The sequence below is a fragment of the Columba livia genome, chromosome 1 (assembly GCF_036013475.1).
Source record: "Columba livia isolate bColLiv1 breed racing homer chromosome 1, bColLiv1.pat.W.v2, whole genome shotgun sequence".
Lineage (NCBI taxonomy): Eukaryota > Metazoa > Chordata > Aves > Columbiformes > Columbidae > Columba > Columba livia.
The window spans coordinates 171,986,844-172,010,193 of NC_088602.1; the positions used below are offsets into that span (position 1 = coordinate 171,986,844).

Consider the following 23,350-nt stretch of genomic DNA (forward strand, 5'->3'; position numbering starts at 1 on the left):
CGGTGATGGTGAGCCCATCAGGCAGGAGGTTTCAGGAGCAATAAGTGTCCTTGAGGTCCTCCCATATGGGCATGCTTGAAGGTGATGTGGAGGCTTTACAGCAAAGAGCTCCAGGCTAAACCCTGACAGTTTACTAGCTTCTGCCCTTTGGTCCCACATTGGGGCAGAATACCAGGTGGTGTTTTAAACAAGTAGTGTCTATCAATTAAAAATGATGCGAGGCCAGAGTGGGCAGCCTTGGTTCACAGTGGTGTCCCTAGTTCTTGAAAGAGTGCTGCTAAACTGATGGTTACTGCATGGAGAGAGCGTGTGGGCAGTACATCTGCTACTGAAGGTAGCGTATGAGCTCTGAGAGGGGCAAAAGGATGTGACCTTTTGCTCTCTGGTACGGATGAACATGCTGTGGTTTCCATTCCTGTGCCTTGAGTGTACCTGTTGATCATCTCAGTGTGAAGTGCAATGCAGGTTCAGGAAAGAGACCACCTTTGGCTTTACCCCTTCTGCAGGTGACAGCTGTAAAGACCCTGCTGCACCATCTCCTGCCTTTCTAGCCCACATCAGCGATGACTTAACTCTCTCTCTAACATGTGATCAAGATAAGATACAGAAAGATTATGAGCAGTTTTTTGAGCTTGGAGGACCACTTCTGAGTCAGATCCTGGGAAGGTTATGAAGACGAGATTCACTTCTAGTGTAGTCAGAGTGGGATATCCACTTTGCAAAGGGTCGTTGCCTTGGTTTGCTTTGAGACCTTTGAGGAAATGCAGAAAGTGAGCAAAGGTACCTTTTCCCTCAGACTCCCTTAGCTTGTGTGCTGTGGAGGCATCTGTAGTGACTCTCCTAATCCTTTTGCCTCCTGGTAGGGTCAGAAGCCTGCAGGTGGTCTTGAGGCAGCTATTCTACGCCACGTTGTCTTTCTCAGCACCTCCAAACCTGCAGCCATTCTTTCCCAATGGTTTCCACAAATGATCCCTGAAAACTGGTGCTCCTGGCAAAGCCGGCCCACCCAGTGCGTTGAAAATGGTGCCCTCCCAGCACATCCCCATGGCCTGTGCCACAATGCCAGCTTGCAGCCCCTCTCAGGGACAGAGAAACCCCAGAGCAGCTCTGCTGTCCAGGGCCTGGGGCTGCTTCTCTACCTGCAGGTCACAGAACAGATGAACAGCTTTCCAGGGAAAACAGGATGGGGAAGAGTGTGAACATGTACAGGTGTTGGAACTGGCATTCAACTGCTGCCTGGGGACTAAGCTTCAGTGTGGATCATGCACAACTCCTGTAATGGCAGACACCTGATCCATGTTTTAACTTTGCTTATGGGCAGTTGTGTGCTGATTCATCTGGTAAAGCTGAGTCATGAGCACCACTTCCTGCAACACTTGGGGTTTCCTTTGGAGATCTCTGGTGCTGCTGAGTGCTCTGGTGCTCTCCACCCACCGTCAGGCTGTAAAACTTGCTGCTAATGAAGCTTTCTTGTGTCCCCAGAGCAGGCACGGCAGAGGGAGATGGGTAAAAGACAGGTCCTGGATATATTGCGCAGAGTAGGCTGAACACAGCAATGGACGTGCCCTCCAGTCTCCAAAGTGCTAGAGGAATCCCCCATGTGGACACGAGGCTCCCCATCCACGAACGGTGGTGGTTTGTGGTGTGGTTGCTTTAGCATTAGAAAAATCAGCAAAAGATTTCCAGCTGTGAGTTGGAGGGGAAATCTGTCTTCCTCCCCTGCAGCCAGGGCGTAGTGCACAGAGTACACAGAAGAAGCCAGGCTGCTGGGAGCAGAGCACTGCAGACCTCTGTGCAGCACTCACCGACAGAGAGGGTGATGGTGTCTCAAAGCAGCTGTTGATGTGGGTTTTCCTCTGATCACTCCTTCTGCCTTTGTTCTAAACAGCCCTCATCGCAGCCCGGCTCTCCTGCTGCCTCTTCCCCGCCCCAGATGGACCTGGAGCAGCAACAGCACACATCACTTTTTGGAACTCCTCCACCTCCTCTCCCTGTTCCCTCGGTCCCAATGAAAGAGCCACCAGGCTATGAAGAGGCCATGAAGCAACAGCCAAAGGCCCAGGTGAGTGCAATTCTTCTCCCTGGTTTCCTTGGAGAGCAAGTGACAAGTTGCCATTGTAAATCTGCTTAGATTCCTGATCTGGGCCAGTCATAGAGCACAGAGACACAGCTGTCCCTTTCTGACTGTGCCTTCCTAGCTGAACACCTGCTGGAGGGCCTGGGGCAGATGCTAAACCACAGGTAGAGATCCCAAACCACTCACTGCTTGATGAGTGTGTGTACAGCAGTTGCTGACTCTACCTTCCCATCCAGTAACAGCCTGGGGTTACGGAGGATTCTATGCCGTGCCTCTGAGTGCTCATTCTTGCTAGATAACAGCCCCATCCCTGGGCTGAGGGAGCAGAGCCAGCAGCCATGGCTGTTGCTGGAGGCAGAAGCTCCCCTGATAAATAGGAAGCTAATCCTGCGCTTGCTCTCCCAGGAGAACGGCTGCTCCAGCCAGCATATGGATGACCTGTTTGACATTCTCATCGAAAGTGGAGGTAAGGAGACAAAGCCAGCATTTCCCATAGTCTTTGGGTTTGAGCACTGCAGGGAATACGTAGCACTGCAGGGACAGCCTCTCATGGCCCAGATCCTTGGTCCTGTGTCCCTGCTGGTGCCTTTAGTGTTGGCAATAGTCACTAAGGGAGACGTCAGTCAGGCACTGGTATGATACAAAGGTTATTGGTGACTCAGCTGCAACAGATCTGTGCACATCTCTTCTGCGATACTGGACCGAGCTTGAATTCCCTGGACGTGGGCTGAAAAATTCCCTTAGCAAGCCAAGCGTGGGCATAGGATGAGTTTCCTTATTCCAGTTGGTGGTCAGTGATGGATCAGTCTGGGGGTTCCCTGTTGCCCTGGTAGGTGGGAGAGATCTTCCCAGTGTTTGGCCAAGCTTTTCCTCGCTCTGGCCTGCCTGATTGTTCCCTGTACAGAGATTTCTGCTGACTTCAAGGATCAGTCATCCCCAGCTGGGAAAGAACCACCCGTGGCCCAAGCCTGCTCCTCACCACCCAGCAGCCACCAATCCCCAGAGCTGGCGGTGCCAGTGTCCTTGGGGCAGCCGGTGCCTGTGGGCCGGCTGGAGGACTTCCTGGAGAGCAGCACCGGCCTCCCGCTTCTGACGGCAGGCCACGATGGGCCGGAGCCCCTGTCCCTGATCGATGACCTCCACAGTGAGATGCTGAGCAGCTCGGCCATCCTGGACCACCCGCCTTCACCTATGGACACCTCGGAATTGCACTTTGCTCATGAGCCCTCTGGGAGCATAGCCCTGGATCTGGCTGAGGCTAACTTGGACAGCATGGACTGGCTGGAGCTGCCAGGGGGGCCTGTCATGAGCCTGGCTCCCCTCAGCACTGCGGCTCCCAGCCTCTTTTCCACAGACTTCCTTGATGGACACGATCTGCAGCTGCACTGGGATTCTTGCTTGTAACTCTGTGAGCAGAGACTGAAGGGAACTGGAGTGGGAGGGCACAGGCATGCAGGGGGGAAGAGGCCAATCAACCAAAAAAAAAGAAACGAGCTCCTAGTATTTGTACTCCTCCCCCAACAGTGTCCTTCCTGCACAAAGCCGGTGGTGGTGGCAAAGGCAGACGTGCTGCTGGAGTCACTGCTGCCTGGGCAGCGGGCCAGGCCAGGGAGAATGGCTGCTGGGGAGCAAGAGGAGGCTGCACGGAGTGCAGGGGCTGGTGGCCTCCTGCCCCCACAGTGCAGCCTGGCCAGCCTGGGTGAGAACGGAGCCAGCAGCCCGTCTTCCTCCAGGCAGGAGCAGCAATGGCAGCGTGTGGGGTGCGATGCTGCCAGACACGATTTCCCTCACGCCTTGCAGCAGGATGTAGTATGACTGGGCCTGAGCCGTTTCCAGAAGCAGCACCCCGCACCTTGCTGGGATTGGCAAATAAAGGGGGTTGTGCTCGCCCGGCATGGTCGGTTTAACATTTGCAGAAGGGTATTCTACCTCTGGAGCAGGATGCGAAGGCGGGAGTGCTGGCTGGGGGCCCAGCAGGGCTGCTGTGTGCCCCACCTGCCGTCTGTCGGGAGGGTCTGGTCTGCCGGGGCTGAGGAGCTGGGCAGAACAGGCACCTTTTCCAAATGTAGCCAAAGGGAACCAGGGCTCCCCACCAACCTGGTAATGTCTAAGCTGGTTTCCCAAATATTGCTGAGCTTGGAGAGGCCTTGCCTGCTTGCTTCACTCGCTTTAGGCTGCAAAACAGATTTTTTAAGGTGCTAAAGTCCAGGTCTTTATATATTCTATCTGTCCTTCACTGCCCCAGACCTCTGGCTGTGTCTGGAGTCACCTTCAGGCATACCCCAGACCCCCCCCGCCCTCCACAGCACTTGTAACATCCCCAGGTGAGCAAGGCAGGCAGCCTGTGTTGGGGGTTAAGACAAGAGAGCGTCCCTGTGTTGTGGGGAGCATGTGAGGGGGCCCAGCTATCCATGAGCATCATCAGGGCCCATGTGCAATCTGTCTCCTGCGGTCAGCTGTGAGGCTGTCAGACCCAACAGGCAAGGAAGGGGAAGTGCCACTGTGAGCCGGGGTTGTGTGGAACAACACGGGGCTGAGCTCAGTGGTGCGACTGTGAGGGCTGCTTTTGGTGGAGAAGTGAGAGCCTAAAAGCAAGTCCTGGGCAGCTGACTTCTGCCCTGCGGCAGTGAAACCTCTGCTCTTTCTTCCCTCCAGGCCTGTGGGGTAAAAGGCAAAAGCAAATGGCTGCTCACCATGAGCTGCCACCCAGGCTGGTGCCTCAGGGTTGCTGCTGACTTGACAAGCGGCAGAGCCATGATGATGCTGTTCCTTGTGCGGGGTTTTGCATTGGAAACCCAGGGCTGTGGCTCTCATGTGCTGTTAGTCCCGTCACTTTTAAATTCCTGTGAGTATTGGTAGTACCTCACTGCCATATTTACCAGGTGAGCCATAGCCCAGCTGTGTCCCACGCAGCCGCCTCTCCGCACGGCTCTGCCGGCTGCAGCCCTGAGCTGGGTCAGGGCAGCTCGGCCTGAGCCTGGGGGAACAGGGACACAGTGGCTTTTGAAATCATATGGACTAAGGTGCTGACCCTGCTCAGGCAGTAGAACGATAAACTGCCATCCTGTTAATATCCCCCTGCAGATGCTGCGCTCCCATTTCCACCACGCAGGCTGGCAGTGCTGCCTGCTGGGGAAGGGCAGCAGTGGGTGGGCACATGCTGCTCCCCTGCCCCTTTGGTGTCTGGTGCTCATCTCAGCGGGAGGCCTTGCCACAGGGGTTTAGGTACCTTTGCTCCACGGTGGGGCAGGTGAATGCCAGCCCTGCACAACGTGACATGCTGGCTATCGGCCACTAAAGTGGCAGCCGGGTAGGGTCATGCCTCTTTTGCAGCTGGGAGAAACTTCTGCTTTCCTGAGCCCTATTTGCTTGTTTTAACTGCACGGGAGCCACTTTCTGAATCATTTGCAGGGGGAGCCCATTGGCACCTTCCTTCCTTTCTGCCCCCCCCACTTCCTTCTCCCAGCCCCAATTTTAAGCAAGTCAGAGCCTCTTATCTGCCTCCCTCAGTGTTGTCGGTACCCATCCCCGCCCAGCTTTCTGTTGCCCAAGCTACAGTGTCCTGTCCTAAAAATCAGAATAACTGGGACTGGTGGACACCCCTAGACCCCCCTGAGCCCTCCCTCGCTGCCCTTCTGGCGCAGCCCTGGCACTCACAGATGCGGTGAGTGCTTTAGCAGTTGCCTTACAGCGCTCCCATCAGCTCCCCCAGGGCACCTGCCCAGACATGGGACCAGGTGGACACAGGAGGCAAGTAGTTTCTTAGGAGTAAAGTAGGTGGGGAGCAGGAGGATGTTTCAAATGCTAAGTGGAAAAAGTGAGGGTGCCTGTTTGTCACCCTCTAGCAAAATCAGTTTATTTTAGCTCACAGTGAGCAGTAGCCTCCAACAAAAACTAGCTGTGTGATTTCTTTTGTACAAATAATTGCAAAGCTGCAGCCAGTAAATAAAGAATGCAATTATCAAAGTGCAATGAGCTCCTAGAGGAAGGTGAGAGCACTCCGACGCAGTCCCGGCCTGCCCAGCCATGGCTCCTCACACACTGGGCCAGGCACCCCAGTATCTGTTGGCAGAGAGCTGCGAATGCTCTTTACTGATTTAGCCCTTCCCCAGGGTTGCTGGTGAAAGGCTGAGCTCACAGCTGCTCCCTTTCACCTTCGCCCACCCACCTTCATTTGTGAAACTCTGTAGGAATTTAATTACATTAAATTTGCCCAACTTACTCAAAATTGGCAGGTGGGTCCAGATCCATGAGCCTCCCCTCCTGAGGAAACCAGCCAACCTGCCAGCACCCATCTGCAAAAGGGGCTTGTGTGAGGAGAGCCAGCCTGTGCCTGGGGGCAGAGGGGAAGGTGATGCCTCATCCCACGAAACTTTAGAAAGTCTTTTCCCCAAGCAGTGCCCAGAGCAGGCTCACTCAGTTCTCCACTTTCTTACTATTATTTGTTTGAATAATAGTCCAATAGTTCTTTGTCAGAAGAGGTATTCCCCTGGACATACATTTTTGCACCCGTTGGGAAAAACAAATTCTGATGTTCTGCCTCTACCTTGAATGTAATCCTGAATCTTTCTGCTGTAACCACTACTTGTTTGTAATGTGTATTTGACTAGCACGCACTCTCCCACTATGCAGCAAACGGCGAGGGGTGATCAGCACCATCCCAGACGGATGGTGTTGGGGCATCGGATATGGAGCGAGTATTCAACTGGAAAAGGATAAAAGAAGTGACAAGTTAATGGGGGAGAGAATGGATCTTTAAATTGAATTATTTTTTCAGTTACAAATATTTGAAAAAAAATCATTTTATTAAAAAAATTCCAAACAGCCATGTCCTCAAAAAAAGTCTCTGCTACGCTAGTGGGAGGGCTTAGGGCCACTCTGCCTTTTCCAGCTAAGCGGGGTGCGGGAGGTGAGCCCTCTGGGTCTTTTTCAAACCCTCCATAAAAAAGAAGCCTGAGTAGTGATGCATCATCCCTTCTCAGCTGCAGGGAGACTCCCTTGGTGTATGGAAATTACCTACCCTGCACCTACAGTAGGAGAAGCACAGGAAGCCTTTGCAGCCTCCCCCAGCCCCGCCACCTGGTCTGGACCCCAGCTGCTGTGGTGACGAGATGATACTGCAGCCTTCCTCAGCCAGATGCTGAGCTGGAATTTGTCTGAAAATACTAATTGTAACATCAGTAAATATGCTGCAACTTCCACCCGCCCGTGAGCTTGGGCTTTCGCACATGGTTGTCCCCAGGCCTGTGCCCGGCTACTGTTGTACTTTGCAGAAGCGACTCCACCTGGTTTTTCTGGAGAAGCTGGTTACTGTGCACACAACACTGTTGCCCATCACCGCCCAGCCCTGTTCTCAGCCAGCCCCTCTCCCTTTGCTAAGGGCCATCCTCCTGCTGTGTCCCCACACCCCCTAGTTTTGGGTGTTTCTTGCTTTTTCTGGGGCCCTGCTGGCAGCACAGCAGCTCCTGCCCCAGCCACCAGCCCGTCTGAGGCGAGGCTGCTGAGGAGTGCCCACGGTGCCTCAGCTTGATGATGGCAGGAGACAGCGCAGAAATGGGGTCATCATCATAAATGGGCAGAAATTAAGAGTTGCATCTAGTCCTGGCCCTGTCAACAAAGGAAGCCAAAGCCTGGCACTCTCCCAAGATGCAGTTTATTTACAAACCCACCAAATAAAGTAAGAATCTAGTGTCATTTCACGAGTAGTTTGTGCTCACAGACAAGCGCTTTCAGTAGAAAGTCACAGACTCCGTATCCAGAGCCACCACCACAACGCAGCAATTCTCCACTCCTGACCTGCATCCCTGCTGCCTCCGCAGGGCGAGGAGGACGTTTGTCTCCCTGAGCCAGCTCCAACCTGAACCCCGTCCTGAGCTACAACAGTGCCAAAATATACACCTTCCTGGAGTTAATTTACAGCTTTTTGGTAAACAGTAAAAATCATCTAGAGGCTAAAATGACAGCATGAAACACTCCTGTGGAGGGGAGAGGTGTTTTTTTATGTCTGCTCCCAGAGGAGATAAGGCCCATCCCCAAGGCTGTTTCAGTGGTAACAGGCCCACGGAGTCGGACACCTCTTGTCAACACCCCCCACAACCAGTGCCAGGAGCTGTGATGAGGCTGATGCTGGTTCCCCCTTTTCAGCCCCGGCTCCAGGTCAGAGGAACATGTCCAAGTGCTTCAGGCTTTGCCATCCCTCTCCAGGCCAGAGGGGAGCCCTTGGCTGGCACGGGGGGATGTGCTGTCCCTGCTCCTGTGCAGCCATCAGTCTCTCACCAGCCCCATTCCCCTGACACCTGCAGTGCCACCTGCCAACCACACCAGCTCTCATGGGTCAAAGCCACCCCACAAGGGCTGCTGCTTCCCCACAGCCACAGCAGCAGCCACGCCACACCCCCTCGCAGCTGCTGGCCCACAGGGCTATGAGCCAGGCTGCTCCCCCAAGCATCGTGGAGAAGAAGGGCTGAGGCAAGCAGAAGACGGGGGTGGCAGAGACAGGGAAGGCTGGGAGGGGGCACTTTTTTTTTTTGGCCAGAGCACACTTGTCCCTTTTCAGTTTCACCCTCAACCTTCACCTCCCTCGGGTGTGCAGCTTGGCATCTTGGCACTGCTGCCATCTGTCCCAGGTGGCCTGGCAGCCCCCTCAAAGGGGATTTTGTCACAGATACAAGTGGGTGGGGTGGGGGAGGGCAAGGGGTGAGACATGATGGGGGTGGGGGAAAGGAGTGTGCGCCATTGAGAAGGTTCCCCGGGATGGGGTGGGTTGTGGGTCACCCATCTATGTCCCAGCTGAAGAGATGGTGCTTCACGAGCATGTCCTGCACCCCTTCCTTCAGTGGTTTCTTCTCCTTCTCCTGCAGGACAACACAGAGAGCTGGGTCAGTACCCCACAACCAGAACAGGGGAGGTTGTGCCTGTAGGCAGAGCCCAAGCATGCCGAGGTCTCCGGCACCCAGACAGAGCAGCCTTCTCCACTTCCCACCTCGGCACGGCTGAACCAGGGAGAGGCCCTGTGGTTTGGAGAGCACCGGGGAAGAGGGAGGCCTGACATTTCCCTCCGCCCCTGCTGGGCACGGGCAGGCAGCACCCTCTGCCAGCACAGCCACGCAGCTCCCACACACAGCCTGCCCCGGCAGGGACAGCGGCCCCATCCACAGCCTCCGGTGCAGAGGATGGGCTGGAGCACAAAACTGGGAGAGTGAAGCAGAAGCGAAGCCCACGGCTGAGGGAGAGAGTGAGAGATGTCACGTACTCACCTCCCTCTTTATTGGCAGCTCCCAGTCCTGAGAGAGGCTGAAGGCAAATTTGCAGAGGACTCTGCAATGGAAGACAGCGATGGTAACACACACACAAATCACATCCCTTGCCCCCAGGCACACAATTGCGCTGGCTCCTCAGCTTGCCCCAGCACGTCACTAAGCTTACAAGGATGGAAATCCTTGTTTGTTGGTGTTGAAAGGGCAGCACCAACCACTCATCCCCTGTTCCTTTCTCCGCTCTGGGCTTCAGATCCTGCCAGGCTGGGAAGAGAAGCTTGAAGATGTGACTCAAGTGCAACCCCTACAGAGCCTGACAGAGCAGTGCAGGGAGGCCCAGGCAGCCCTGGGCCCTGCCAGCCCTCAGACAAACATGGCTGAGGACTGCACGCAGCTGGCTATGGGGGCCTTGCAGGTTCCTCTCCAGAAAGCAGACTCCTGCCAGTAGCAACCCAGAGCTCTGCATCCCTCTTGCTCTCCCTGGAGTAAGAGAAATGTCCTGGCCCCCATTCACAAGAGCCACATGGGGATGGCACGTGGAGCTCCCTTGCTGGACCCAGCTCTAATTGGGGGCTGTAGGTACAGTGCGAACCCTGTCCCTAGGACAGTGATGCAGACCTCAGACCTCCTGGCAACAAGCACCTCAGTCCTTCGGTCTCAGGAGAAACTCCTGTGTGGGGGTCTCCTCCAACTCCAGCAGCAGTGGGGGGCCCTCCTAAGGAAGCTGCCTGCGAGAAATACAGCAAAAGCCTCTGCTCCTGCCCCACACGAAGACTGGTCGAAGACTGGTCCAGCCATGAACCAGTCCCACTTGGTCCTCCGGCTCTGCTGATCTGACGCCCCTGTGCTGCATGAAAGCAGCTGTAGTACACTGCTGCAGAGGTGGAAAGGACACCCTTCCTCCCATTCCACAGCAGACGAGGAGAACAGGGCACCCCGAGGCGCACACACAGGCCTGCTCCCTGCTACAGATGCTCCCACTGGGGCTGGTAACCAGCTGGTGCAGCCAAAAGCCAGCAGCACCAATGGGGCTGGAGTGGTGGTGGTGGCTGAGGGGTTTGCTCTCAGCTCCCTGGGGCTGGATGTGGCTTTGCAGAGTGCGGGAAGGCCAAGAGCACAGAGGTGTGTGCTCTGGGCTCCAAGAGATGTGCTTTGTGCAAGATCAGGCACTGGAGTTGTGCTCAGCCCCCCAACACCACTCACTCACTTAACCACAAGTCAGATGGTGCCTGACTCCTTCCCGGCCATGGACAGACTGTGTCCCTAGCACGTTCCCTGTGCCCTGCTCACACTCATGGTGGCTGGCAGAGGACCTGGAGAGCAGAGGGCTGGAAAAGGGAGTTTCTCTCCATCAGAGGAGGTGCAGGGCACAGCAGGAGGCTGCTGGCAGGCAGAGGCTGCCTGCTTGTCAAGACAGCTCCCCAGGAGCTCTTGATCAGGCAGGCACAGGGCATTGCATTAAACTGTCTAGACAGTTGCTGCTGCCTCAGCACACAGAAGGAAATCTCTGCAGCGGGGGTGTCCGGGCAGCCCACACTGCTGCTCACTGGAGAGGGCCCAAAGCCAGATGTAGTGAGGGCCACCGCGTGCAGGGGAGGAGGAGAAAATCCCTTTCAGACCTTGGCAAGGCCGATGGGGACAGACTCACCTCAGCTCACATTTGATCTGCACCCAGCCAGGACTGCGCAGGAACGACCAGGGATGGAACCACTTCTCCACAGTCTGCAGGCTTGAGCATAGCACCTCCAGCCACAAATGCAGCACCTGTTCACTGCAGCAATGGGGTGGAGACATGTTATTTGGCTGAAGCCAGAGAATGAAGCCCTGTTCCTTTGGGATAGTCTATTTTCAGCCTAACTTTTAACTCCAGCCCCGAGTCCTGTCCCCAGTGAGAACAGGGGACAGGACTGACAGTAAACTTGTCAGCCACTCAGTGCAATAACAGCTAATTCTTCCAGCCAGGAGCCAGGCCAGCATGATGAACAAGAAAGGAGGAGGTCCCACTTAGTTACTGCAGTGAGAAGAGAAAAAGACCCTGTGGCCTAGGGTAGACTGAAACAACTGCTGCCATTGAGCCCACTCTGGCCCCTCCCAAGCTCCTCTAACCCCTGATGCTGAGGGTATCAGGACTGGATGACTCACTTGAGTCCAACACAGATGAGGGAACGAAGCTTCACGTCCATCTGTGCATGTGCAGCATCATGCGTTATGTTCACAGCCTGAACTGCCTGCAGGGTGGAAAGACGTGGTCACCACCTTCTCAGATCAGCCTTAGGCTGGGCTGGGCATCCATTCCAGCAACACAGTTAAATGCTGCCCTCCCCAGAGCTTCCCACCCTTGCCCAGCGCCACCCACTAACATCAGAGGGGCCAAACGTTCCTGATGGGTTCACTTTCTGCCTTTTCCCAGGAATGTGGTGTCTCTACTTCTTCCCATCAGGGAAGGTCTGGGAGACTCTCGAGCATCTCCCTAGAGATGGACATCACCCTCCAGCAGCCTCCATGGGAAACTTCCCCACATTAGGAGCTGGGCTCTGGCTGGGCTGGGGGCAGCACTCACCCGGTAAAGCAGCTCCTCTGGAGTGAGGACTTTGCCGTCTTCATCAAGCCTGCAGAGATCACAGCAGAGATGTAGCTAGCTCCAGAGCCACCCTGGGCACATGCAGGCTTTCAGCCCTCCATAGCCCAACAGCTCCCTTGCTGCTGCTGAGCCCACAGGTGACCCAGCCATGAGAGAACAAGATACAGACCCAGAAGCAAACACAGGAGCCCGGGGAAGTTGACAAGTGCCACTGCCAGCCCCACGTCAGCATAGGCGCAGCAGCCAGGTGACAGCACAGCCCGAGAAAGATGGGACAGATCATGACCCTTCCCAAGGCGGAGAGCAGCAGCAGTTCTACGAGCAGGGTGCAGACCCAGCTGCCTGGTGTGTCTAAAGTGGCATTACCTGTAAGTCTTGCAGAGCACAAGGCGAGAATACACGGAGTCAAAGTCCCGTTCCACTTCCCGGCTCGCAGCCTAGTAGGGCAGAGGGGCAGTCAGTACACTCTGCCCTACAGCCCCCTCAGCCCAGCTCTCTGGCAACGCTGCCCCACAAAGGGAACCAAGACATCTCACCTCCTCGATAAACAGCCAGGGATGGCAGGCCCCCCCCAGCAGAGATGGCTTCTTCAATCCATGTTCAAATATGGACTTCAAAGCTGGACACAGCGTTCCTCGCACTAAGTCCGTCACCCCCTCTGTGACTGAGTCATCTCCAGCAATGGAGTACTGAGGAACACAAAGAGCCAGCTCTCAGCACACTAGCGAGGAGCAGAGCATGGAGGTGGTTGCTCACCTACAGCTTCTCCGTGCACATCTCTTCCACCCCCAGGTGCCCACCAGTCCCCTCTCATAACCCCCGATGCTCTTACTGGTTTTTACATAAGGAACCATGTTCAGTGTTGTTCCCCTGGGAGCTGCTGGGACAGCAGGACCTTTGTGAGCTGGGTGCTGCCCAGGAGACCACAGGTGACCCAAGCACCATCCTGGCAGCGTTCAGCACATAGGAACTGCTGCAGTTTGGTGTGGTGCTGAGGTAAGGAGTGGAACTTTCACTGAGGGTTTCTGGGACTCTGTAAGCTGCTAAAAGCCGAGGCAAACAGGTCAGCTGGTACACCACACCGAGGTGTCACCCTGATATGCTGTTCACATGAAGGATCATCTCTGTTTCCACAGTTGGGAGGAGAACTGGTCAGCAGCACAGGGTGTGTTTATGCACAGAGAGGTGATCTGTGCCTACGAAACCAGCCCTGAGCAGGGGGTGAGGAAGCAAGTGAGATATCAATTATGACATCTCTCTAGAGGCTTCTCTTGGGGCCTCAGGTCAGTCTTTGAGCCCTTCCTCACACTCTAAATGCTGAGGAGAAGAGGGAGAACAGGGCCTTCTCCACTTCCCCTGCAAGTTGTCTAGGCCAAGAGTTAATGACATCTCCTACCCGTTATCCCAGCCTTGGGGCCATACTGAGGTACCTGCTCTAAACAGGTGGGATTTCACCACTGCCAGTTGAGAGAGGAACTGCTACGGTGTCCCCTCGGGCACAGCTGCTTGGGGTGACCACAAAGCATGAGCAGGATCCACAGGCACAGGCTCAAAGGAGGAAGGGAGCAGTGGGAGTGGGCAGAAACAAGGCCCACAGAATCCTGCTGCTTCCTCTGCTTTTCCAAAGCTCTTCTCTAGGGGCCTTGCAAGCCCCAGCATCTCACTCAGCTGCCCCTGGCAGCCCTTTGGGGCCTTTGTTCTCCACTTGGTCAACATCAGGAAGTTGAGCAAACAGGTTCAGGAAGACAACCTGCCTGATCATATCACTAAGTGTGTGATAGCCAGAGAGAACAGACAGACTTAAGAAGGAAAATATGTCGCTCTTTTCAACAATGTCTTTTCATCTATGAAATGACTTTTTTCTGTTAGCTTTGGTTTTCTTTTTTTGTTTATTGTGTTGTGGGTTTTTTTTAATTACCTCTTTGCTCCTCTCATCCAAGATCTCCACAAATTTTGCAGGAAACCAACCTATGAAGAATGGACAAAGAAATGAGTCTGACACTGAGAAACCTCTGACACAGACAAGAGCAGAGCCCACTGGAAGCTGAGAATAAATCAGAGTTCAAAGGGTGCAACCCCCAAGGAAGGAGGGGGTTTTGAGGATTTTGAGCAGCCTCAAAATCACAAGAATTAAGGCAGCTGCAAGAAGCAGCCAACTACAGGACACTGCCCACAAGCAGCAGAGACGACCTGCATCCAACCACCCTGTGCCAGGAGGATGGAACCTAAACTGGCTGTTTGCAAGAAGCTGCGCTGCTGCTCTCAGACCCTGATTTAACATCCCCCTTGTCCCTGGCAGATGCTTCAGGCAGACTCTTTGCTGCGAACTTGCCAGAGCGGTTGCTGTGGATGAATGGTTGCTCCGTATCCAGCCCCACTCTGCCCCATGAAACCCGTCCTGCTCTCACCTCTCAGTCCATTCAGCTCTCCCACCCAACAGTGCTCGTCCTTCTGGGAAATGATCTGAAAAACAGGGAGTGAGAAACACTGGTTCAAGAGAGTGCAGTGCCAGGATGGCTCCAGCTGCCCGGCTGTACGTGCACAATAAAGAACTGCTTCTACTCAACTCTTTTGCTAATGTTCTCTTCTCACATGGCCTATGGCCTTCAAGTGCAAAAGGCTACCACAAACACAATGCTATTCCTGTTTTCCCCAGTTTCAGATGGGATGCCCACAGCTAAAACACAAATGGTTGCTTTTACAGTCTTACCACAGCTTAGTGTGCAGTGTTAAACCAGGACCCAGGTTGGACCAAATCAATCTTTTGCTCAGCTGCATGACAGCCAGGGAAGGGACTCTGTGGTTGTATTGAGAATGACCCACAAGACAACGCTCACAGGAACATTCTGCATCATCCTCAGGCAGCCCCTAGAAACACCAGTCACTTCCCTGGGACACCTAACTGGGCTCAGAGCTGACCTCCTTTCCTTCTTTCCCTCCAGAAGGGGCAGTGCAGTGTCCCAAACATGCTGGGTCTGCATGGCCTTGCCATGGTCCCTGTCTCACAGGCTGACGCACCGTAATGATGTCATTCTTGCGGAAGCCCAGCTCATCATCATCGTGGCGCTCAAAGTCCAGCAGAGCCTTGGCTCTTCGTCGGCGGTTGCGGGAACAGGCCACGTAGTTCTCGTGGTCCCGCTGGTGGCTCTCCATGCTGTAGTCTGGAGTCAGATCCTGGCATGCATGTGGAGGAAGAGCAAAGAGGAATGAAAAGCAACAGATGACTCTCAGCTGATCTGCCAAAGCTTTGCATACCCCTGTTCCCAAACTTTTTCCTTCTCCTAGCAGGTAGAGAGTCTCTCAGCCACCACTCCTTGAGCCTACACGCTCCAGGAGCATTTGAGCAGCCCTGTCCTGTGGTGAAGTCTCAACACTCATGCCTGGAGCCCACAGCAGTGCAGATCCAGCTGTTCCTACTCACAATGCTGCAGTTCTTGGGATCCACACACTGGAAGTGCCGTGCCACCTGGAGAATGGCCTCACGCAGGTCGGCCACCAGCTCCGTCTGCTTGATGTTCTTGGCTTTCAGTGCCTCCAGATCTTCATCCCCTGGGGGAGCCCACATAGACAGAGGAAAGGCGAGGAAAGGAAGGCAAGTATGAGTTATTTATTTTTTTGTTAACATTAGAAATCATTGATTCTACACAAATCAAAAAAGCCTGACATTAGAAGTGCCTATGCTAAGGCAGGTGCTTACTGCCCATCTATTCAGTAATGTAAATAACCAATATAATTTGATTGTGTCAAATTTTAAGGAGCTGGTATTTCAAACCACATATGAACTGGAAGATGCCACCTTTGATCTGACTGGACAACTCTCTGTACCAAGGTACTACGTAGAAGTGTCTATGCAGTACACAGACAGCTGAATGGCGGGACACAAAACCAGGAAAGTTTCAAAAACTCTCTTCAACTAAAATTCTGCTGAAACTGAAACAGCTTTTGGTTGAACTACTTCTGATTTTTGCATACCTCACAGGCTGACAGCATATTCTTCACTGAGTCTTCAAAAATATTTGGAAAATGAAGACAGCCCACTTTCCTGTGTCAAGTCTAGAAATCAGAGGCATGAGAGAAAAGCCACTATCTACTTAAGACCTTGACCTCCCAAAGAGCCAGATTTCAAAGGTTGTGGGTGTACAGAAATGGTCATAAGCACAAAGTAAAAGTTATCAAAGCATATTTCAACTGTGACTAATTCCCCCAGGAGTTTTGACAGCCTATCTCTATTAAATTATGCACAAAGTTATCTAAGAGGATGGATTCTTTAGGTAGTTAATGTATCTAAATGCCTTAAAAATTGGGTTCATGATGTTTAGGAACAATGAACCATTTGCTTCTTTTTCTAAAAAAAAAAAATAATAAAAAAAAAGATGTTTTTAAAAACTCAAAGTGTATTTTCATACATCTGTTTTTGCTCTCTCTATAATATACTGAAGATGTAGTAGCTTGATCAACGAAATCAATATTTAAACCAGTGTATTTTTCACTGAACTCCAATTTTTAAACAAACACAGCTTTTATGCAAGACCCAAGTAAATAATTGGCTAGCAAATCAGTACTCTGCTTATCTTCTAACAGCATTATAGAAACCAATATGTGGCCTGAGCTATACAGCTGCTGCAACAGCTAAGTACACATGAAGCTTCTGCTTATTGAAAAGTATCTTTTAATCACAAGTTACCCTAATTAAAAAGACTATAACTTTAAGAACATAAAGAGAAGCACAAAATTAGATTTAAATTTTTTTTATAGTTGTTTTCTATTTGCTAAATTAAATGATTAGAGAAGCAAACACACAGGGCTTAAGAGAAAACTGAACTTTGCTTCTGGACTAGAAAAACTGTAGGACATACTTACTCCCAGCTCAAGCAACGAAAATTAACAAAGCCTCCTCCTCTGTGGCCAGGGGTAGGAAACAGAGCATGTGAGAACTCTATTTACAATCTTTGTATCTCTGAATCTGTAGTGAGATATGTGATCACGCAGATGGTGAGGATTCCCAGAAAATTCATGTTGCTAAACCAGAATGTGACTAAAGAAGAAACAACTCAGCTACAGCCACACCGGCTCTGTGGGCTGCCCTCATCTACATAGATCACTAATTCTTTCTGTCATCATTCTGTCCCTTCTGGCCAAAATACCGTGCTCCTCCCTCTGTACTCAGATCAATCCCACCCAAACACATGCAGGAGATATGGGAAGCAAGTTCCCCACCCTCCCACCTGAGAGTACGCGTGATACTGAGGAAAGCGAACGGGGTTTCCACCATGCCTGCACATACGTTTCCAAAAGAAGGAAGCCCACACAGGATTGGCCACAGGTGAGGAGGCTCTATTTGGAGCTGGGGAGGCCAACGAGCTGCACAGTTCTGCAGAGGAGGACTAGCTCTCCTGCATTTCCTTGCTGCAATGCCCATCCAATAGGAAAAGGGCAACATGCACACCTTGTTCTCCAGTGAACTAGCTTTTGCTGTTTCTTCTTCCCCTGGTGCAACTTGAGGCCATTTCCTCTTGTCCTATCACTTGCTACTTGGGAGAAGAGACCTGCATGCTACAGCCTCCTTGTTGCAGAGTAGTTGTAGAGAGTGATAAGGTCTCCCCTCAGCCTCCTTTTCTCCAGACATCTAGAGGACCCTTCCAAACAGTGCTCCTGTGATTCTACAACTCCTGTCCATGTCACTACTAAATCTGCATTCACTCTAAGGAAGAATTAAGTTCTGGGTAAGTTCTTACTCCTACCCAGACAAGAGCTATGTACCAGCTCTACACAGTAACTAGCACAGGCTGCAGAGTTTACACTTCAGGTTGATTGTCAGCTTCCAGTATAAGGTGAATTCATCACATTCGAGCTTTCCTCCCCCTCACCTGGGACAAGGTTTGCCATTCTGGTCACCTGCTGCAGGATGACAACTTCTGCATTTTAATCAACATTGTAAATACTAGCAATACTACTAGGTAAAAAACATGATAGTCACTGTACAGAAATCCCACTAAAATGAGAAAACACTGATAATTGCCTCAGTTCTACCATTGATACATTTTGAAGCTTGGACTTCAAATTTATCTTTGTGCATGGGTATAACTCAGTATCACCTCCATAAAGCTACCCAAACTTGGTCAAGGAGACTATCTGAAACACAAGAAAGACATGTTTGGCAGTCACGTTCCCTGCCAGCTCAGTCTGTGGTGACTGTATGATAACATTACATACAAGAGGTCTGAATTTAGATTGAACAAGCAACTTTCCTGTATTTCTTCACTTCTGCATGCTTGACTTTACAGCTTGATTGGTCTTCTACCATAACTTATATATGTAATACTGTATGTGCTTGCAGCAACCCTGTGACAATATATCACCATGCCAGAGAACATCAGAAAAGTTCTTATCTGAAAAGAGCAGTTAAACCCAATTTTAGATTTATTCAGGCCATTTCAACTACAACAGGAACACTGTATGAACCCTGTAAATTCAGTATATTGCCTTTCACCGGAAAAACAATTTCTGTGGTGAGATGGAGCAATTTCAAGAAGGTGATGACAGTGAGGCTTACAATAGAAAGAGGTATTATGGAGTCACAGAAGCAAGTTACTTTTAAACCCATGCAAAACCTATTTTCGCTGTGTGCTTTCTGGACATAAGCTGGCTTAGCTCATTAGCAACGAAAATTCAGATTTAAAAGTGTTCACATTAGCTCCCAGAGTAAGTAAGGAGGAACACCAGTGATGGTTGCATTTATAAACTTGGACAAATTGGACCATCCTGCCCTGTCACAGACCTTCAGAGATGTTCCTGAATTGAGCAGAGGAAGATCAGGAGAGTATAACATCCAGCCTGTGGACTGGACATGGTCTGCCAGAAAATGTGTTTGATCTGTTGGTCAGTGCAAGAAGGACATCACAGCTGGGCTGAGCTGCAGCTTGCTCTTAGTCACCATTTAAGGACGACCCATCTAACCTAAAATTCACTTTCTGAGTCAGACCAAAGCGAGCAAGTAGAAAACGCACTTCTTCTCTCTCATCCTTCAGTTCTGGCTCCATCCTCTCCTCTTCCTCAGTGTTCCCCTGCTTTGCTCCCTCTCCTCCCTCCTAGGCCGCTATATCCAGCAACACCACATGAAAGGCACAGGATTGTCCTTACCAAAGAGCAGAGAGGTGATGCCAGATTTCCTGCGCTGAGTCCTGCGTCGCACTATCTGTGGGAGAGGGAAGAGAGAGAACAAAGTGCACACATTAGGATAGATTTCAGAATTAAAATAAAGCAATCCTCTACACAGGCTGGCTCTGGGCAAGTGGTCCTGACAGTTGCCACTGGAAAGGGCAGACAAGTGAACCGGCAATTTTAGACAGGGGTTGTTCTAGTTCTAATGCAATGAATCAGCTCTATGGCTTGATCTGCTCCATGTGCAATGGGTTATTTATACCTCAATTATTACGAAAGCATAAAGTTCAAGAATCAACTATGATTTGCGTCAATAATTTTAGTTCTAATTCCACTTGTTGCCAAAAGCAGTTCTACATGTAATTATATATAAATTTCTAAGTGGATGCCCATTACATTTTAGAATTGCAGGAATGTCTTGTAATCACAAGCACACAGATGAGCATCAAGAGAGATGAGCATCTTCCATACAGGACTGACAAACAGGAGCTACTACATCCACAACTGCAGACTCTAGTCCAATATTAAATACAGGTGATATTTTTATTCAGCTTCTCAAAGGCTGCTGCTGTTTTCTGACTCTACCTTCCAGAGTTATTTTAGTGTATCAGTTTCTTACTAATGGATTAACTCCAGTTCCTACTCTGCATGCTCCAAGCAAATTCTGCCAAAAGCATACGTTGTGTCTCTAAGTTTCCATAAATAAAATGGATCACTTTCCAACATAACTCTCATTAACAATAATTACAATCAACGTCAATATCCCTTTCACCTAGGGATTTATCAACCAGAACCAATCTGGCAACATTTCATTAGTACAGAGCTCCCCCTCACTTCCCAATACCTTTTCTCTGCTGGATGACACAGTCATCCTGGAGCCAAAATCCTCGCAGACAGGAGGAACCTCTTGCTCACAAAGCGCAACTGGGAGGGAATATGTAAGGGAACGGTAAAAACAGAGCAGCAGAGGCAAATGGGGCTCTGTGCACTCACTTTGGATAAATTGTTGACAGTGGTGCTGGAGTTGAGCAGCTGCCCTTGGTCGGCAATGAGGTAGGCCAGGTGTTTGCGACGCTGGGTCTCCACCGCCACATCTGTCAGCGAGCCAGCCACACGCATGGCCTCCCGCAGCAGCACATCTGCATCTTCAATCTGACTTGGGATGTCCGAGAGAGTGTTGAAGATTGAGGCAGAGTTCTCAGACTGGATTAGCTCATCCTCCTGCAACGATGCAATCATTTTGCCACACAGAACAGTGAGCATGACAGTGATGCTCTTGGGGCTGCTGGATGCAATTTTACATTCACTGCACAGCCTAGGCCAGAAACAAGACAGGTCCAACTAGATAATTCCATCAAAACTTCGGCAGGAAAGGTCTCAGGTACCTATTAGAGGGGAACAGCATCTTTTAACTACTCTCCTGCACTGAGATTTGCCCCCAAAATTCGAGCTGGCATGCTTTTTTGAAGCACAGCATCCATCATTTAAATTAATTCAAGTCAGCAAGCAAAGACAACACAGAAACTATTGTGCACCCACTGCCAGGACTGGACACAGAAGGGAGCTTGCTGGGGACGAGGAGATGGAAGCTGCTCAGTCTGACACACTACAGAGTGCCTACCACATCAAACCAAGCTCCACCTCCCCCTTGCTCCAAGCAGGCTCACCCTTGCCCTTTGCACAGAAAGCTGAATGAAATATATATTTTTTAAAATAAAAATGAAAAGGTCGGGTGGTTAAATGGAAGCCAGACAAATCACATGTAATCAGGACAATGCTAATCTCTTGGAGCATTCAACAGTGCCATCGAAAGCTCCCCAGAATCACCACAACCTCAGCTATATCTCTGCTCAGAGGTGGTGCAAAATCAAGGTGTACCTTGGTTTAGGTAAGATGGATTCTCAGGTTGAGATGTAGACTGAATAGAGGGAGGCAGCTGATGTGGTTTAACTATGAGGGAGCAAACGAGGTAGGGAGCAGGTCAGCGGGACAAGGGAAGTGATCCTTCCCCTGTACTCTGCATTGGTGAGGCCACACCTGGAGTATTGTGTTCAGTTCTGGGCCCCTCAGTTCAGGAAAGACATTGAAGTGCTGGAGCGGGTCCAGAGAAGAGCAACATGACTGGTGAAGGGACTTGAACATAAGACCTGTGGGGAGAGGCTGAGGGAGCTGGGGTTGTTTAGTCTAGAGAAGATGAGGCTTAGAAGTGACCTAGCCAGGTGGGGATTGGTCTCTTCTCCCAGGCAGTTAGCAACAGGACAAGGGGGCATGGGCTTAAACTCTGCCAGGGGAAATTTAGACTGGATATTAGAAAGAAATTCTTTACAGAGAGAGTGGTCAGGCATTGGAATGGCCTGCCCAGGGAGGTGGCGGACTCGCCGTCCCTGGAGGTTTTTAAAGTGAGATTGGACATGGCACTTAGTGCCATGATCTAGTAAACGGACTAGAGTTGGACCAAGGGTTGGACTCAATGATCTCTGAGGTCTTTTCCAACCCAGTCGATTCTGTGATTCTGTGGGAGGGGAAACAGCAATTCCCAAATCCTGTGAAGTGCCTTGGAAGTTCTTCACAGCTCCCAGTTCTGAGGAAGGCAGGAAGTCATCTTCCTGAGCACATTCCCAAACCACATACAGGAAGTGGATACAAAACCTTCTTGCTCCTAAAATTCAGAATTAAACACCTAAGTGCTATAACGGAGGAAGTGGAGGTGGTGCTTACCTTCATACTGAGCATGCCCAAAGTGAGCTGGAACAGCACCAGAGAGCCCTGGTAGAAGAAGAGGTCCCAAATACGCAGCAGCAGCTTGATGTGGACAACGCTAGCAAAAGAAGTGAGGAACCAGTGCAAGGTGATCAAGGAGAGCTCTGTGAATAGAGAGAGACATGAAAAATGATCACAACAGAAGAAGTCAGCCAACCAGTGAAGATGGACTCTCCTAAATGCTGTCCTTCAAGCTTAAAGGTGACCATCCATTGCCTCCAGGGCCAGGTTTGCTCCCAGCCCTGCTGCTCTCTTTTTGGGAAACAAGAACAAAAAACTCTTTGCCTGCATGTCACCCGGGCAAGAAAAGCTGTGCTTTGTAGGGCACACTTTTACCGATGTCATGCTCCTGGAGCACCTTGTCCAGGCGAGGCAAATACTGCACAATGAGCTGTCGTAGGACACGCTGGTCTGTCTGCACGCCCATCAGGGTGGTGCTGAAGTAGGAGGCAGGAACCAGTTCCTCAATGATAGCGCACATCATCCAGAAGGCATCTTCCTCCTCCAAGAAGAGCAGTAAAGAGGCAGCCACCTGGGATTTTGAAGAAAGAAGAACTGCATGCCAAGCCTTTCCTAAGACGAGCAGAACTCTTTCCCCACTTCCTCGCCTGGAGAAAGACCAGTGTCTAAATGACCAACATCTTCCTTCCTAAGCAGCAGCTCTCCTGCAGTCTCCACTGAAGGGAATTCTCCTCAGTGTAATGCCTGTCCCTCCTCAACAGACGGACTGAATCCACATCTGTGGATGTGTTGTGCTACTCTGCTCTCCTTTCCCCAGGAAAAAATTTCCATGATGAAGGGATTTCCCTTCAGCTCACCTGGAGGCCATAGGGTCTGGTGGCATGGCCTCAAATTACTTGCCCCAGTGTAGCCACCATAGACAAAATGATCCCTATCCCAAAGACACCCTGAAAGCAGGTTACCATGCCAGTGCCTTGGCAATATCCAATATCTGGGTAGAGCCAGGCAAGTCCCCGTAGTATCCTGCGCAGCCGTGGCACCCCGATACTGTTCATGTTGGAGAAGCAGGCGTTGCTGGGCATCGTGCGGAGCAAGTCCTTTTCGATCTGCCAGACAGCCATAAACAAGGACAAGGTCAGCTTGCAGCATTTGAACAATTGTGTTCTGCTCTCTGCACTTCCCTGTGGCCCCTTGCCACAGGGAACTCTGCTTCCGCACACCCATCTCTAAGTCCTTAGCCACCAAAAAAGATGGTCCTGTCCAAGCACCTGGGGTCAGTTTAACAGCCTTCACTGTCATTGGGAAAATGCCAGTGTGGATGGTGACTTGGTGTTTCCCAATAAATGCTTGCCTAAACTAGGCCCTTAGCTTTTGCACTGAGAACAGCAGGCATGCTGGTTGGGAATTTCATTGGCTTGGATTTCAAGCAAGGCTTCCCAACAAACTTAGTCCAGCGAGAAACCAACAACCTGGCCACATTTGTGACACAGGACTTGGAGGTGAACAGCCCACAGATCTCCCTTTGGGCAGCATTGTTTCTCTTTCCAAACATTC

General features: G+C 51.3%; 2 protein-coding genes across 5 annotated transcripts in view; one reads left to right on the top strand and one right to left on the bottom strand.

Moving 5' to 3' along the window:
• The window catches only part of MRTFA (myocardin related transcription factor A), a 95,519-nt gene extending 91,952 nt beyond the window's left edge, over positions 1-3,567 (top strand). For both annotated transcript variants that reach the window (XM_065046729.1, XM_065046722.1), the window contains 3 exons: positions 1,889-2,062; positions 2,483-2,543; positions 2,982-3,567. In XM_065046729.1, coding sequence (XP_064902801.1) covers positions 1,889-2,062; positions 2,483-2,543; positions 2,982-3,481 — 735 coding nt within the window. In that variant the 3' untranslated portion in view covers positions 3,482-3,567. The remainder of the gene's footprint in view (positions 1-1,888; positions 2,063-2,482; positions 2,544-2,981) is intronic.
• Positions 3,568-7,714: 4,147 nt separating this feature from the next.
• The window catches only part of SGSM3 (small G protein signaling modulator 3), a 31,001-nt gene continuing 15,365 nt past the window's right edge, over positions 7,715-23,350 (bottom strand). For all 3 annotated transcript variants that reach the window (XM_065046738.1, XM_065046748.1, XM_005510087.3), the window contains exons 7-22: positions 22,759-22,902; positions 22,172-22,367; positions 21,794-21,939; positions 20,069-20,296; positions 19,055-19,109; positions 15,336-15,463; positions 14,933-15,088; positions 14,323-14,377; positions 13,833-13,882; positions 12,451-12,603; positions 12,281-12,351; positions 11,894-11,942; positions 11,476-11,561; positions 10,982-11,104; positions 9,334-9,394; positions 7,715-8,931 (exon numbers count right to left, since the gene is read on the bottom strand). In XM_065046738.1, the coding sequence (XP_064902810.1) occupies positions 8,848-8,931; positions 9,334-9,394; positions 10,982-11,104; positions 11,476-11,561; positions 11,894-11,942; positions 12,281-12,351; positions 12,451-12,603; positions 13,833-13,882; positions 14,323-14,377; positions 14,933-15,088; positions 15,336-15,463; positions 19,055-19,109; positions 20,069-20,296; positions 21,794-21,939; positions 22,172-22,367; positions 22,759-22,902 (1,785 nt within the window). In that variant the 3' untranslated portion in view covers positions 7,715-8,847. The remainder of the gene's footprint in view (positions 8,932-9,333; positions 9,395-10,981; positions 11,105-11,475; positions 11,562-11,893; positions 11,943-12,280; positions 12,352-12,450; positions 12,604-13,832; positions 13,883-14,322; positions 14,378-14,932; positions 15,089-15,335; positions 15,464-19,054; positions 19,110-20,068; positions 20,297-21,793; positions 21,940-22,171; positions 22,368-22,758; positions 22,903-23,350) is intronic.